This window comes from Dermacentor silvarum, chromosome 4 (assembly GCF_013339745.2).
Source record: "Dermacentor silvarum isolate Dsil-2018 chromosome 4, BIME_Dsil_1.4, whole genome shotgun sequence".
Taxonomy (NCBI): domain Eukaryota; kingdom Metazoa; phylum Arthropoda; class Arachnida; order Ixodida; family Ixodidae; genus Dermacentor; species Dermacentor silvarum.
The window spans coordinates 172,835,194-172,851,849 of NC_051157.2; the positions used below are offsets into that span (position 1 = coordinate 172,835,194).

The 16,656-nt window shown below is 46.7% G+C and overlaps 1 protein-coding gene across 1 annotated transcript; it reads left to right on the forward strand.

Moving 5' to 3' along the window:
• Window positions 1-13,083: 13,083 nt before the first annotated feature.
• LOC119449049 (tigger transposable element-derived protein 6-like) lies at window positions 13,084-13,791 on the forward strand. The gene has a single exon (XM_037712242.1). It carries the CDS (start codon window positions 13,084-13,086, stop codon window positions 13,789-13,791), a length of 708 nt encoding a protein of 235 aa, XP_037568170.1.
• Window positions 13,792-16,656: the final 2,865 nt, after the last annotated feature.

The window sequence follows — 16,656 nt, forward strand, 5'->3', positions numbered from 1 at the left end:
GGGCATACAAAATCGGCGGCAGTTTCCTTAAATTTGTTGACGTCGGTGATGGCAGCGATGAAGGCAGGGAGATGGTTCCAGTCATTTCCAGTTCGAGGAATAAATGAATTTATGCAAAGCCTAGTTCGGCATTGCGGTATTCCTACCTTGAAGTTGTGGTCAATGCGTGAAGATATATAAGATGGAGGGAGGAGTAGCTTATCTTTGAGAATAGGGTTGGTATAATAAATTCTGTGGAAAAGACATAAGCGAAAATATTTACGGCGCAGAGAAAGAATGGGAAGACCAAGTGCAGATTTCATTGCAGATACGCTTGCTGTTCGGGAATAATTTGAAACAATAAAGCGGGCGGCGCGATTTTGAACAGACTCTAAAGTGTTAATTAAAGTTATCTGATTAGGATCCCAAATGGAGCAAGCATATTCTAGTTTAGGTCTTATTAATGTCCTATACAGATGAAGCTTAACGGTGCTATTAGAAGCTGTGAAATGGCGCCGTAAGAACCCGAGCGTGCGGTTAGACTGGTTGCATATATAGTTCACGTGCATTTTCCAGGACAGATTGTGTGTTAAGTGAATACCAAGATATTTGTACGATGAGATAGGTGATAGGAGAGAGTTATTGAGAAGATAGCGAGGGGTGTATTCAGGAGGACGGTTGGAAATACGCAGATGTTTGCACTTAGTGGTGTTAAGCGTCATGAGCCATTCGCTGCACCATGAAGAAATTGCGTCCAAGTCTGATTGCAAACATGCTTCATCAGAGGGATTAGTAATTGAACGATAAAGCACACAGTCATCTGCGAAAAGATTTATATGGGAGATAACGTTGTTAGGAAGATCATTAATATAAATTAAAAACAGGAGAGGACCTAATACAGAACCTTGAGGTACTCCAGAGGTTACGGAAACAAGAGGTGAGTCATAATCATTAACTGAAACATATTGACTACGGTTGGAAAGAAAACATTTAATCCAGCCTAATACTTGATCGTTAATATTAAGAGCACCGAGTTTAATTAGCAATAGATCGTGAGAAACAGTGTCAAAGGCCTTAGCAAAGTCTAAAAAAATGCAATCCACAATAACGTTAGCATCCATAGCGCGAAATAAATCATTAGTGAAAGAAAGGAGCTGTGTCTCACACGAAAAAAATTTTCGGAAGCCATGTTGACATGAATTGAAAAACTTGTTAGATTCAAGGAAGGTAATAAGATGAGAATAAATAATGTGCTCAAGAAGTTTACAGGGAACGCTCGTTAATGAAATGGGCCGATAGTTAAGTATTGAAGCGTTACTACCTGATTTATGCAATGGAACCACCTTCCCCACCTTCCAATCAAGAGGGATGGAACAACTCTGCAATGACTGTTCAAAGATTTCACGAAGAATCAATGATGAGCAGGTAGATGTACTTTTCAAGAACTTCGTTGTAATGCCGTCGATACCTGAACAAGATGAAATCTTCTGTCTCTCAATTAAACATGTTACGCCAACAGAATCAATGGTTATTGGATCCATGGGTAAAAAATCAGTTGTACAAGGCTGAGGGAAAACATTCGGCAGGGTACACGAAAAACACGAGGCAAAAAAATCATTTAACACTTTGCAGCAGTCACTCTGGTGTATCGGAGTGTTGTGATCATCGCAAAGATCTACTGTATTCGGCTTATTCCCGCTGACCACATTCCAAAATTTTCTTGGATTATCTCTAAGAAGGAACGGGAGCGTGTGCTGGTAGTAATTTGTTTTTACTTCAGACGAAATTTGTTTGTAATCCATCTTAGCGGTGGCGTAAGCGTGCCAGCGTTCGGCCGTTTGGGTTGCCTTGGCCCGCCGGAATAGTCTTTTTTTCTTGTTCAGCAGGCGCCGCAGGCGTGTGTTAAACCAGGGAGCATGAGAGTTAGATATAATACGTTTCTGAGGGATGAATTGATCAATTAAAAAATTGACTTTTTCTTTGAATAAGGTCCAATTTTCATCAACGCTGCGCGTGTGGACACTTGGAATAAACTGGGTGACAAAATCCATTAGTTCGCGGTTTATAGACTCAAAGTCAGCATTTTTATAGTCTCGGATAACTTTTGGTATTTTGGTAGCGGGAACAGACGTGCGTAGTTCAAAATAAATGAGGCAATGATCACTCAAACCAGGTAAATATCTTAAGCAGGAAACAAGCTGGGGTGTAGTAGTGAGAAGGAGGTCAAGAATGTTAGCAGAATGCTGAGTAGATCGTGTAGGCTGAAGGACAAGTTGCTTAAAATTAAAATCCAGACAGAGGTTGATGAAGAGAGAGCACTCAGTTGAGCAGTCAGATGAGGGAGGAGAGTCATGCCAGTTAATTGTTGGAAAATTAAAATCACCAAGAAGGAAGAGTGGGCATGAAGGGAACCGGACAATTAACTCATTTATTACGTCATGTAAAACGACCAGCGACACCGAGACGTGCACTTCCCGCCTGGTTCTTTGGTGCTTCTATGGTCTCCGTCGCGTCAGGTCGGCCTGTCAGAAAAACTGCTGTCGCGTTACACAGGCCCCTACCGAGTGCTTCGTGCCGTAACTCCCGTCACATACGAGATCGCCCCTGACGCCCCATCTGCTTCCCAGTTCAGCGATATCGTGCACGTTACACGACTGAAGCAGTATCACCCTCCCAGTGATGACATTTAGTCGCTCCGGGACGTCGCTTCTGCCGCCGGGGGATTATGCTACACGCGTGTGGTATTTGATTGTTTGACCGAGGCGCGCGGGCGCCATCACTCGAGAAAAGAAGAGGAAGAACGAGCTGGGCTCGCGCTGTGAACCTAACCCGTCAGCGCTGCAACCGCTGTTGTAAATACATCCTGTAAATAGTTGCCCGTCTTACTGACTCGTTCTTCGCGTAACAATATGTACCTGCTACAGCACACCACGTTTCAACACCCTCATACCAAGGGCAATTTTAATGGTCATCGCACCCTCACACCCGATAGGTGAAGGGGTAATATATTCTTGATCACCCCATAGCTCAAAGGGTTATTTCAAAACACGTACCCTCAATGGATAGGGTGTTATTGCGAATTAGAAGAACCATCATAAGGGTGTAATTCCCTACAAAAAACAGCCTTTTCAAGGGTGCTAGGGGGTTAGTTATAGACACTCAAAAAACCCTTAGGAGTGTAAATTATTTTACAGTGATAGCGAACTCTGGCTGACCACGGGATGAGTACACCGCGCAGATTGAGGCGAGGAACCTGGTAGCGTCCGCGAAACTGGGGGTGTACCAGTAGAGCCTCGGTTTTAGTAGGCGAAAGATTGAGTCCTATACTGCTGAGGTAGGAGTGAATGGCGTTGATGGCGCCCTGAATGCTTTGGCCGACCTGCCTGTCGCTTGAAGTGGGTCCAACAGCGAGGAGAGCCAGATCGTCGGCATATATAGCTAGGCGGACATCAGGAGGGAGGGTGCGCGGGATAAAGTCGGGAAGGCGCGCCAGAGCAAGGTTAAAAAGAAAGGGGCTGAGGACGCTCCCCTGTGGGACACCAATAGGGACGGAGCGAGGTGAGCTTGTTGAGCCCCCGACGCGCACGCGAAAAGAGCGGCCGCTAAGAAATGCAGACACATAGGCGATGAGGCGGTCACAAACACGAATGGCGCGGAGTGCGTCCATGATGGCGTCATGCGGGAGATTATCAAACACGCTTTTAAAGGGACACTAAAGAGAAGCAGGAAGTTCAGCTGGAATAAAAGAGGGACCTTCAGGAATGCATGGAGATTTTGTTGGGCGCAAAAATATGAGTTGGATGCATGGAATGCTGGATGCAGCACCGCTCCTTAGCTTTTCCCGTACTTTCCATATGACGCAAACTGTTAAAGGCAGTCTCTTGCACGCGTGATGGCGGTCATCGTAGTTCGCTTTTCAATAGTATGAAGAATGTCCAACTTTTCCTTCACGCATGGTATGCGGTTCTTTTATCCAGGTTTTGGCATTGCTCCCTTTCTCGGGATGAAACCCGGCAAAATATTTAGTCGATGATGAAGAACCACGAACAACACCACTATGCACGCAACACTCCTAAGACAAAGTCACATGTGCGATGAAATATCCAGTCACCGCTGAATGACCACACACGACACCACGTCGATGACACATGTGCAATCCAGTTGCGAAGCAGCAGCAGTATGGGCAGGTCGGAACGCGAGAGTGATGGTTGCGGCGATGGGGCTTTTAGCTATGCTGCGGCTGCGCCCTCCGCGTTTGGCGACCCGACCTAGAGGAGGATGCCCAATCTCCATCACTAACATGGAGCTGTCGATACGCAGCATCGATCGGTGCCTCAAAGTACCGATTGAATTGCGGTTTCTGCATTTCTTTTTCAAAAGTGGAAAAAAAGACACATTTGCTGCGCGACATGCTGTTCGCCATACTGTGACAGTGAAAATGGTACGCGCTAACCGGTACGCATTCTACAAGCCACTACGCTGTAAGCGGTCAGTCAATACATTGGTTTCAATAGGGGCTCGGCCGGGGAACTGTAGCAACTGCATTTTAACCGTAAGTACGTCGTAAGCGGGTACATATTAACAATGTTTTACTGTAGTATTTAATCGAGTTTAAGCTAGATAATCCTTGCCAACTTTGACCAATATTATTTCATGTCCCATCTGCATTGTTACAGTAAGTTTTTTTGCTGTTTCTTTTTTGCACCATGGTTTGTGTGTATGTGTGGGTGTGTATAAATAGCAAATTGAAAAACAAACAAATTGGAAGCTTTTAGTGAGCAGCCACATACGTCACTATGTCTTTCAAATAGGGGTGTTCGAAGATACAAATATCCTAGATTAATCGAATAGTACGAATATTTCAGTAAATAACCACTGATTAACGAATCAAATATGAATTATTTTATCACTTCTAAACAAAGTAACTTATAAGTTCTGTGGAGTCTGTTTTACTACAAAAAGCTTACATTCGATACATTTAATGACATTATCAAGTGGATCACATAAAAAGTTTGTCAATGAGCACAAAAGTAATGTGACTATGTAATGCAATATGAAAATGACAGTAATTAAACAAACAAAGAGCACCTCAGCAGATGCTTGTTGAACTGTAATGCTCATTGAAGGAGCCAAGTGCACAACCACGAAGTACTGAACATTGTTTTAAAGAAACCCAAACATGAAGACATTGACCAGAGTAACCAGTTGGGCTTGTTGGTTGAACATTTTAAAAGGCTACAGCTCAGAACCGACGAAGACAAGGGAGGCCCAGAAGTACAATGCTGCGTCTGTGTACTTTGTGTGCTTCTCTTGTCTTCATTGGTTCCACGCTGTAGTCTTCTGCAATGGACACATTGCCCAAGTAATAAGCAGAGTTCCCCAAATATATAAAAAAATTCATAAGCAGCCTAAGGCGATACGTGCCGGTAAAAAAATTGGACACTACTTGCATAGGTAATCTACTCCATGCGTTCTGTTAGCAATTTGTGGATCTATGCAACATCTGTGGTTCTCCTTTGGCACAATCATGCACAAGTCTTAATGTGCAATAGTCTTTCTCCTAGTCGACTGCAAAATCTAATTCTCTCCTTGTAATTTGAACAAAATGAATACAGTAGACTTCCGTTATTTTGACCCTGGTGTGACCGACAATATTGATCAAATTATATGGTGGGTCTTATTAAACAAGATGCACAAAAAATGCCAAAATGCACCGCTCATTCACTTGGCAGTATCTTTCCTGTGCTAACCTGCCCCTAAAACAAACGCAAGCCCACTTTCTGTCTGAAGCAGAAAACCAACACAGAAATTACATTAAAGCTCTCAGACAAAGTAGAAATCTGACGCGTACCCGCTTTGTAGCAAGAAAAATACGCACGGAATTAATGTGTGTTGCACATTAGCGGCCGCTTTTCTAAAATCAGCTTTGCCGCAATACAGCCATGTTATGTATATGACTGGCGCGAATGCTATTTTGGTTATGTGTCAGATTGCAACGCGTAGGCAATTTTTCACCAAATGTTCTTGAAAAAAAAGGGCACATGCTAGAATCTGGTAAATACCATAATCTGACATTGTGAGCTATGGTTACTGTTTGAAAATCTTTCTAAGGTAGGCCAAAAGTAGGGACTTTCAAAGAAGCATGACTTGGGTTCAATGCAATCATTGTCCCCTAAGCTCCACTGAGACAGACAATGCCACTAAAGCGGTCACTATTGGGGTCAACATAGCGGTCAGGCATGTTCGTGCTTACTGGTCAAGTTGTAATTATCTGGGAAAGGCCAATTTAAGGATGGAAATAATGGAAGTTTGGCCCCATTGAAATGCATAGGCACCAGCCGGGACCTTTGGTCAGGATTGAATTAACCGGAGCCAAATGACTGGAAGTGTACTGTATTCGACAACTTCCAACAGTGAACTATATAATAGAATAGCGAGGATAAGTCATTTAGTATGCGGAATTTCTATTGTTCGCACACCTCCAACTACTTTTTTTACAAATGTTCAAGCTTCCATACTGGTCAGAGGTGTAATGACAAACATCTGTCTTTTAGCTCGTGCAGGTGCTACCAGTTGACTACATTGCTGCAGAAGAGGCCCCATCCCTACAGTAGTAGCTGATGCCTGCAGTGAGGCTGTGACACCAAGCGAGCATGCAGAAGTCAGCATGCTCAACATGTAAGAAAGCATGCTCAGCAAGTAAGAAAGATGACGAGCGAGCTGATGTGTTATTTGTTTGGATGCAGGCTCATCAGAGGGCAGGTAGGCTAGGGATGACCAAGGCACAAGTGAAGACTGTGGATGTGGATGCCCCTGGTGTGATGCACAGAATGTTGAAACCCTGCACCACCAGGACCAAACATACTCCTAAAGAGAAAGCCCTAGAACCAAGGCAAACAGTTGGAATAGTCCATCAAGGAAGCCAGAAAAAAGGTGAAAGTGCTTGAATCAAAAACAAGCCATTACAGTGAACAAAGCCGTACACTGGAGAGCATGACTGATAAAATGAGGAGCAAGTTTTTGATTACACAGGAGGCACAGACAAAGCTAGAACAATCTGGAAACCTACCAGTCGAAATACTTAATAGCTGGTGCAAAAATGCCACAGAGCAGCCTCAAGGCAGGAGGTACCGTATGTAAACAAAAAAATTTGCCGCGACACTACATTATTACTCTCCTCGTGCATATGACTATGTGAGTTCATTGTTTGCCATGCCTGTGTGTGTGGCAGTGGCTCAGATTTGTTGGAGGCTGGCCTGGCTTCACAGCTGAGGTGCTAACCACACTTAAAGAGCGGCACAAGAACGACACGCCAAGAGAGCGCCTGTACTTCATTATTCTTGATGGAATGAGCATCAAAAAGGCGTACAAACTAGACCATTCAAGCAGGCGACTGATAGGGTTTGTCGATCAGGGAAGTGGTCAGGAACTTCACCACTCAGACAACATCCCCCTTGCTACAGAGGTGCTTGTATTCATGATGGTAGGGTTGGCAGTGCCGTGAAGGATGACCTTCGGATATTTCCTGAACGCTGGACTTTCAGGAGAAGTTATCATGTTACAGTGCATTCATCATTAGATTAGTCAATGTCTACTTTCTGATTCTATCTTACTAATGTGTTCCACAAGCTGTTCTTGATTGTGCTTTTTCCTTTTGATACAATTTGTTTATCTGTCAATCTGATGCAAACCCTGGAAACATAAAAAAATTACTATAGCTACTTGTATAGACGTTTTCACGAGGGCGCTTCCGACGGTCTGGCGTGGAGAGTATGTGTCAGTGTTACCTGTTCGGTCTGGACTGTGAGCTTGCCTTGCGCTTGCATTGCGGAGTGGTAGGTTTCCTTCGATGTTTCCGTTTATTTTTGTCACGAATGACTTACGCTCGTAAATAATGGCATATATACTCATCAAAAGGCTACAGGCCAGCACTGTGCAGTTCATGGGTGCACAAACAACCAGCGGAAAATAACAATTTTAGGGACTAAGTGTGTCCACAACACAGCACTCCGCGAGACCACTGCCGCGATGTGGTATGCTCACGCTTCGCCGGTTTCCTCCATCACCTGAGGACTTGGCATTTCAGTCTAATGTGAACCAATGCACACATCAGTAAAATAACGCATTTTGGTAAACTCTTTTCGGCCCATTTCCCAATAGGTTGCGAGAATTGTCAGCTGTTCGATGCAATATTTTCTCGTATGTAGTGGCAGAGGCTACATTTGTTATTCTTTCAAACACGACTTCATTCAAGTGCCTAATACGGGGGTCACACGGCGCACTTTTTATCGTGATCGAGCCCGATATGGGTCGAATTTCTTGGTCGCGATTGGCTTCTTTACTCAATCTGCGGAAGGGAAACAATCGCGGTCGAACATTCCGATCCATATCGGTCTCGATCGCTATCAAAAGTGGCTGTGTGACACCGGTATAAGACAAATTGGAGCACTCTGCGAGAGAACTAGTCGGTAAATACACTTCGCAACGATCTGGAAAAATCGTGTCCTATGGAAGATGTATGCAGACCCTGTGTCCACCAAAACATTGCCTCTGCGTTCACACGCACCCTGCGCGGCCCTGCCCATAAAGGTCAACTTCAACAGTGCGATGCTGCATCGAGCTCACCCATCTTTGAGCGTTTTCTATGTGCTTTGGTAGCAAGAGAATGCAAAAAACGAACATGTCAACCTCATCAGCGCGGCCTAGCGCCAGTGCTAGAGTTCGGGAACCGTAATGCGCTAACTGTGTGTGGCGTAGAAACGCGCTAAATGAGCCCGCGCAAGTAAGAACGTAAAAAAAGGTATTCGCATGGGTACGCGTTCAATAGCATCATGCTTGCAAGAATAACAGTAACGAAAAAAAAATAATTCGCACAGTCGATCAAGTGAAATAATTACGTGCGTGCAGTGACCGCTTCGCTGACCACTAAGCGCTTTTAACTCACGGTCAGTAGTGGTTTACAGTCATATGCACATGTATTTATACGACTAGTGTTAAGACTCGACATTACTATGAACATAGCACAGTGAGAAGGTGTAAGGGAAACAAGAGAAAGAGCAAAGATGGCCCTAACGCTTCAGAGATAGCGCACATGAACAATTCTTGCCGTACGCGATATCTTCAATACAAACTTCGCGCACGATCTACGTTAAGGTTCACCGTGAGCGAAGATTGTTCCAAATTCAGACATTCGAAAGAAAAGCCATTCCAGGTAAACAAACGTAAAGAATAGGTAAACAAATATATCTTTATAACAAGTCCTGTTATAATCCCTATTGGTATTGACAGAATGTATAAATAAATAAATAAACACTAAAAATAAAATTGTATCACCTGGGCTGTATCAGTTGCGCTGGCATCTGTAATCACTGTCGCGCGTCGTTTCCCTGCAGGTACCGCGCTGCTCGATCGCCACGCTTATACTTTGACATTTGGTTATGAGCACCCTGAACCGCACCAGATCCAATAAATTTTGCATGATTGAGCTGTTAAGTTGCGTCACAAGCGTATGGAGTAACCACCGCATATCTACCAACCACTGACAGGCGTCGTCGGGCCGCCGGCGCCTGGTTCTAAGCATTGCCCGACAGCTACGTACGCGCCTGCTTTCGCTAAACGAGGCAACCCTCAACCGCGAAACGTAATAGTGATCAGATTCAATCGACGATACGGTCACATCTGCCCAGCAATAACAATGAAATATATCGCCGATTAGCACACCAGGTCTCGACGAAGCAGACGTGGCTGCCGCCGCTACCGACGGCGAAACACCACATCCACTGGCTGGGCTTGCTGTTGCCATCTGAGCGCTCACGCGAGCACGTGAAACAAGTAACAAGTCAAGCGGCACAAGACAAGCGAAGCGGAAGAAAACAATCGAAATAATGCGCGGCGAAGATCACACAACCGAAGTACGGCCGACCTGCTCACATGGCCTGCTCGCAACACTCCAATTGCTAGTAGATACAGTGTTCGACCGCTGGCGCCACGCTGAGCCGCTCGCGCGTACCGCGTTTGTAGGTGGTTTCTTTCGCCGAGGGCACTCGAACGCTATCATATGGTTTGTATGAATGCAGCTCTTGGAAGCGTGGCTCTGTGGCTGAGTGGTTACGGCGCTCGCTTCGGGATCACGCGTCCGCGGGTTCGAATTCCGCTTTGGCTGGAATTTTTTTTCTTAATGTCACGCTTTTCTTTTTTTTTCCTCTCTTGTTGCCAGAGCGGTCGTTTGAACCCCGGTGCCACAGCTGCAGCTGTGGTGCCGGGCGCCGACGCGAAGCGGCGGTCGTAGGGGTGTTACGGAGGGCAGCGCAGCGTAGCAACACCCAAAATAATAAAATACTGCTCCAATCAGGTAGACTGCTCCCTCCCTGATAGTGAGATTGTATTTGGATCATCAAAACAGTGATTCGTTTATAATACCACCGATCCCAACAGCAGGCTAGTCTCCACCAGCCCAGCGTTTTCTCCGTCAACGCCTCCTCCGTTCGAACGGCGGCGGCTAGAAACATGGTACGCGCTAGTGGCGCAGCGTGGCGCCAGCGGTTGAGCGCTGTATCTATAGCCATTGGAAATACGCGGCCCGCTCTCGCAAGGCGCACAGTCCAAAATGGTGGCATAACCTGTTCTGACGCTAGACGTCGCCCGTGTTGGCAAATGGCGCTGCTCAAACGTCGGTTTGTGAAAAGGTCTATACACACTGCAGCAGAGTGGCAATTCATAATTGCACACTGGAAGCAAAGCTGGCACACACACTGCACTTATCTTAATACTAATCTGCAAGCTCAAAAGCATAAAGAGTCAATTTCATGCAAACATTAGCCAAGCTCAATTTCAAGCAGCAAACAGCACAACACCACCACACACTAGTCAAAAAAGTAACTGGGACCAATCGTAAGCTGAAATATAAATGAAAGCTGCAAGTGAAATAATTCTGCATGGTGTGCGTCGGAAACTTATGCTGAATATCCCCACAGGCAATCAAGCGAATGTAGCTGGTACGGATTTATATGGGTTTGTGTAACAGCGAACGCAATTGACAGACCACGATGAAGTATAAAACATGCAAGTCAACGGGGCTCGCACACGCCCGCCCGATCAGTCATTCCACAGGAAAGCATCAGTAGATGCAGAACTTTAAAAAATGAGTTAATTATGGGGTTTTACGTGCCAAAACCACGATCTGATTATGAGGCAGGCTATAGTGGTGGACTCCGGAATAGTTCAAACCACCTGGGGTTCTTTAACGTGCACCTAAATCTGAGTACATTTCGCCCCCATCAGATTTGCAGTGCATTGCAGTGATCGCACATGCCGGCCCGATCAGTCATCGCACAAAAAATCATCAGTTAAGATACAAAATTGCGACGCATTTTAATGAAAGCCCCAATGAAACTTATTAGTAGGCATGCCACTTTTTCTACATGCTTTAAAGGTTCTAAGTATATAACGTGTTTGGTATTGTGCTTGTATTAATACCTTCTTTTTGCTCTTCTGAAGTTTGATATAGCGCCTAACGCTAACACACTTAACAAAGCAAGGTCGAAACAGTCAGAACACGTTCTCTCACCTTTTACGATGCTGTCGCTTTCTCGTCAGGGCTTCGTCACCACGCCGCTACACAAACATCAGTCCAGCCGTAGCCCAGCACGTTACTTCGAGCAACCGAACAAAAACGGAGAGCTTAAGAGCTTTGCGCCGCACTGCCCCACTACGGATTGTAGCAACTGCGCTTGGAGTGAGACTAGTGAAACCAAAACTGACAAAAAAAAATACCTGTAGACTAGTTCGCCATTCAACAGAATACCAAACCGTAGCCTGTATTTCCCATCATTCCCATAATGGTTAAACGATTGCAGCGCCAGATTTCCCTCTGTTACAGTAGAATCTCTATAAACGGAAATCGCTTAAATGGAATTGCCGCTTAAAGGAACAGTTGCCTGTAATTTGGTTGGTTTTGTATTCAGGTAACGTAAAAAAACTTCCGGTCATCCGAAGTAAAATATCCGCGTCGCCGTGTAAACGGAATCGAAAATGAAACTTCTTGGCAGACCCATGAGATTGGCAGATGCCATGAGCATCAGTTTTTTTCCGGTTCCGGCTGTTTCTTATTTTTAGTCGTAAGCCTCACCTCGTTGGTAGGCGGCCGTGTTAGCGCAACGAATGCGCAGTTCTTGTGTTAGCGCAGTTCTTGTTCTAGTCGTTCGGTCTCGGTTCAAGTCGCCGAAGTTACAGGGCTTAGCCCCCGCCGCCTGGTTCGTGCCGTCGTGGTGCCATTCGTGCTTCATTGCCGCGTTCGCATTTTCTAACATCGGTGGCTTGTAAGCGCTCGCGAAGTTGGGGCCTAGCCTCTGTTGTTTCAATGGCGGCACAGAAGCGTGCACACCATGCGCTCACGTTAGAAAAGAAGATGGACATTATTCTTGACTTCGAAAGCGGCTCTTACACGAAGTCGGCGCTCGCGACAAAGCACGGCATCCCGAAAAGCAGCTTAACGAGGATCCTGCACGACAAAAAGCTACGGGATGCCTTTGAAAGGTCGCGATTCGGGGCCCAGAGGAAGCGTCTGCGACAATGCGACAACGAAAAACTGGAGAAGTGTCTCGTGTTGTGGCTTAGGAGAGCCCGGAGCTAGAACATTCCAATCAACGGACCACTAATCCGTGCCAAGGCAGAAGAGTTTGTCCTTCAACTCGGGATAGCAGACTTCTTGTGCAGTGAGGGCTGGCTGACAAGGTTTAAAGACAGAAACGGCCTCGTTTTCCGCACCATTGCAGGAGAAGCCGCAGCAGCTGATGCGACAGCGTGTCGCGACTGGCGTGCAGGGCGGCTTCCGGAGTTTATGGGTCAATTCAAGAACGAGGACGTCTACAACGTAGATGAAACATCGCTTTTTTTAAGCTCCTGCCAACGAAATCGATGACTTTCAAAGGTGTGAAATGCACAGGTGGCAAACTGAGCAAGGAAAGACTAACTGTTCTTGTAGGAGCAAACATGTCGGGCAGATACAAGTTGAAGCTGCTTGTGATCGGCAAGTCCAAAAATCCTCGCTGTTTTAAGGGCATAAGTAATGTGCCCGTGACATAGGAGTCAAACTCAAAAGCGTGGATGACGCAAGCCCTCTTCAGCAAATGGCTGCACACTGAGGATGCGCGATTTTCGCAGCAGAAGAGGAAAGTACTTTTCCTTGTTGATAACCGCCCTGGACATGGGACTGTAACAGCTAGACTGAAGTCAATTCAGTTGGAGTTTCTCCCGGCCAACACCACGGCACTGTTGCAGCCCATGGATCAGGGAGTTATTCAAGCCCTGAAAGCCCGCTTCCGCAAGGGTCTCCTGCAGAGGATGCTGGTGTGTATGAACCAGAATAAGGAATACAAGGTGGAAATTCTTGGCGCCATTCACCTTATTGCCGATGCCTGGAGGCAGCTGACTGCTAATACTACAGCAAATTGCTTTAAGCATGCAGGATTATTTTCAAGTGACCAGACATCCGACTTGCAGTATTTGCCTGAATGTGACAGTGAGGATGCCCTTGAGAGGCAGGAGGTGGTAGAGCAGTGTGCTTTAAAGGCAATCCATCTGGACTTTGATGAGTACATGCACATCGAAGTTGATGTTGTGATTTGCCCTGAAAACACGGTGGAGAGCATTGTTGCTGAGGTGTGTGATGAAGAGGAAAGTGAGCCGGAAGAGGAATCTGAAGGGGTAGCTACCGTGGAGCCTACCACACTTCAAGGAGCAGAATCAGCTGTGCAGTATCTCAAAATTTTTTTGAGAAGGAACCAGGATCTGAAATGTTTGACCAAAGCTTAAATGCCATGGAAGAAACAATACTAAAAATGCAGTTCCAAGAACTCATACAAAGCAAAATTGGCACATTTTTTAGTCCACAGTGACTAATTGTTGCCAAATAAACTTAGCGAGTGCTGTACCAAAACCGCTTGCAGTTTTCTTGCTTTCTGAAAAACTATCAGGTACATTCACCTCCTAGTGCTTGGAGTTCCATAAAATGGTATTAAAGGGACACTAAAGGCAAATATTATTTCAACGTGGACTGTTAAAATACCATACCAGAAGCCTTAAATCGCTTGTTTCATGCCAAGAAAAAACTAGTTTTAGGAGAAAATTGCGTCCGAAGCGTTCACGTACCTCTAGCGCAATTCAAATCGCCCGCCCGAGCGAGGAGTGGTGTCGTCATGGCCATATAGTGACGTTGTGCCGCCAGTGAGTAAAACGGCGCCCGCAGACAGCGCTACAGCATTTTATGCGGAAAGCGCAAACGCGCGGCCAGAAACAGAGCCGACGGTAGTGCGAAAGCGGGAGGTAAAGCGCGCGCCGAATTGTGAGCACGAAGATCGTCGACGCTCGACGCAATGGACCAACTAGTTGACGACCCTGACAACGACACATAGGCTCGCGATGCTGGGCTTCATTTTAGCGATTTAAGCCCCGATGAGCGTGACATGCTGTTGAGGGCTCGCGCTGCCGGCGTCGTTGCCTACCACGACGGCGGCCTCGACACCAGCTCTTCCGAACGCGAAAGCAGCGAGGACTCCAGCTATCCGTTGTCGGGCGACGCAGCTGGTCACCGTCTGGACATCCCGTCGCGACTCAAGCACGGACTGGTAAGTACAGATGCTTGTTGCTAAGGGCTGCATCGGTTGCTTAGAAACTTGACCTGGGGTGCTATGCAGGATGCGCCGAGTTTCTCGTTCACCCGAGTTTTACCCGAGTTTGCTCGATGGCAGTCAGTGAACGAAGATAGCAAGGAACGTGCAATAACAGCAGACAAAAAGAAATGTCGAGATAAAGCCGCGTATGACAACATGAGCGCACCCTGCGCGGCACAGTGCTGCCGGGCTTCAAGCACAGAGGACTGCGCAACAAAACGCGCCAGCGCCGCGTATTGTTATCAACGTATTATCGCAATTTAGCAATACCGTCACTGTCCCGCTGTCTATCTGCACACTTGCCGTGAGCCACTTGCCACGCCTTTCTCGGGCGCGTCAAGGGCGTGCCTCCTTTTTCGGGCATTATCTTTCTATCCTCCGTCGAATGCGAACAGGGCACATGCGGTGTATTCTTGCATCTATACTTTCCCTCAATCGAATACTTTGAAATACAACAAATAAAATAACCAACATTTTATTTCTTAAAGTATCGGTTTTTTTTGTTTTGAATGCTGTAAATTTGTGATGACAAACGGACATATAATGAATTGTTAAATTTTGTACTTTTTTGCCGCGAGTGGCGACAGTGAGGCGAAAGCTTACAAGCGGATACATTCTAGAGGGTCACACGTACGAGGGAGTTCATGCGGTGAGCAGTCGCCAGGGGCGCTGCTCGATAAAGTCGATAAAGTCAGTCATGACAACGATCTGCCCATTCCCTGTCTAATAGGGGAATGGCAACGCAGCGCTGCGGCATGGCTGTTCACCGCAGGTGCTTCACTGCGGCGGCTATTAAGGCCGCCGCTTTACCAACTGAAACGACACTTTAGCCATAGAGACGGGAGCAACGGCTGTCACTGCAAAATGGCTGTGCGGTATTCTGGGTCCGTAGTGACGCAGCACAATGAAAATGCACCAGTTTATCTGCGTGCGCGAAGTCTCCGCGATGCATTGCGAACACGAGCGTGCTGCCCAGCGACACAGTTCGTCGTTTGTCACCGCTTGCCCATTGAAGGTGCCTCCGTGCGCATGTGCGCAGAATTTGAGTGTGTTGTTCACTCCAATGTGCTTGCCGATTGCCTCTGCTGCTCAGCTAACAGCGATCGCAGATGGATATCGTAACGACAGCGCAGCAATCGCATTTTGGTGGGTGAGGGCTCTTGTGTGCAGTTAGGAAATTAGACTTCGAGCGCAGGAAGGTGTTGCAATTGTTTAGTGTGCCGTGCTTGTGATGACAAAATGCCATTGCACTGGGTGTGTTTGCGCTGACCGCTGACCGTGTTTGCTGCACTATATCATTGACAGAGCAGCCATCTCAAATGACCGCTGCGATACGTTGTCGTTGGAAAACACTACGCACTGCTCAAGATTGTCGTCTACCACGGCGCATCGACGCCTTGCAAGCAGCTACAGTGACGTGCGGATAATTATTTGCTGTGCGCTACGTAGCCACAACGCAGGCAATGAACCGTGTTGTGGGGTCATCACAGCCCAAGAAAACATATGCATAAGGCAGCGAAAGTCGACGCTTTTTTTTTATAGTGGTGCTGAGTACATCACCGATGACAGTGCGTTGTGCGTGTTTTATTTCGCCGGTCAAGATTGTTAATGCCTCTCAGTTCCGCACCACGTCGCTGTTGTCGAAAGATAAGTTGGGCGTGGCCCAACCGTGGTGGGCGCGCACAAGAGTTACATGCCTCGCTCGGGGCGTGACCTATGGTTTTGATTGACACGCGAACTCGGGCCAAACTCGTACATCGCGAAACCCCCCTCGAGTTAAACTCGGGAGCATGGCGGCGGCAGCAGCAGCCTGTGTCATCGCATCCAGCGGCGGCAAGCGTCAATATGACCATCTGGACCCGTTCAGCTACATGACCGACGTAGAGTTTCAGCGTCGTTTTTGCCTTTCCAAAACGTCAGTGCGCTGGCTGTGTGACGAGTTAGGCGAACGCCCTTGTCTGCGGAGACTGCGTGGCGGGCATATTATGCTTTCCGAACACAGACTGAT

Bases quoted from the DNA above. Each gene is read 5' to 3' on its own strand.
- LOC119449049 (XM_037712242.1), top strand. From the start codon at position 13,084: ATGACGCAAGCCCTCTTCAGCAAATGGCTGCACACTGAGGATGCGCGA.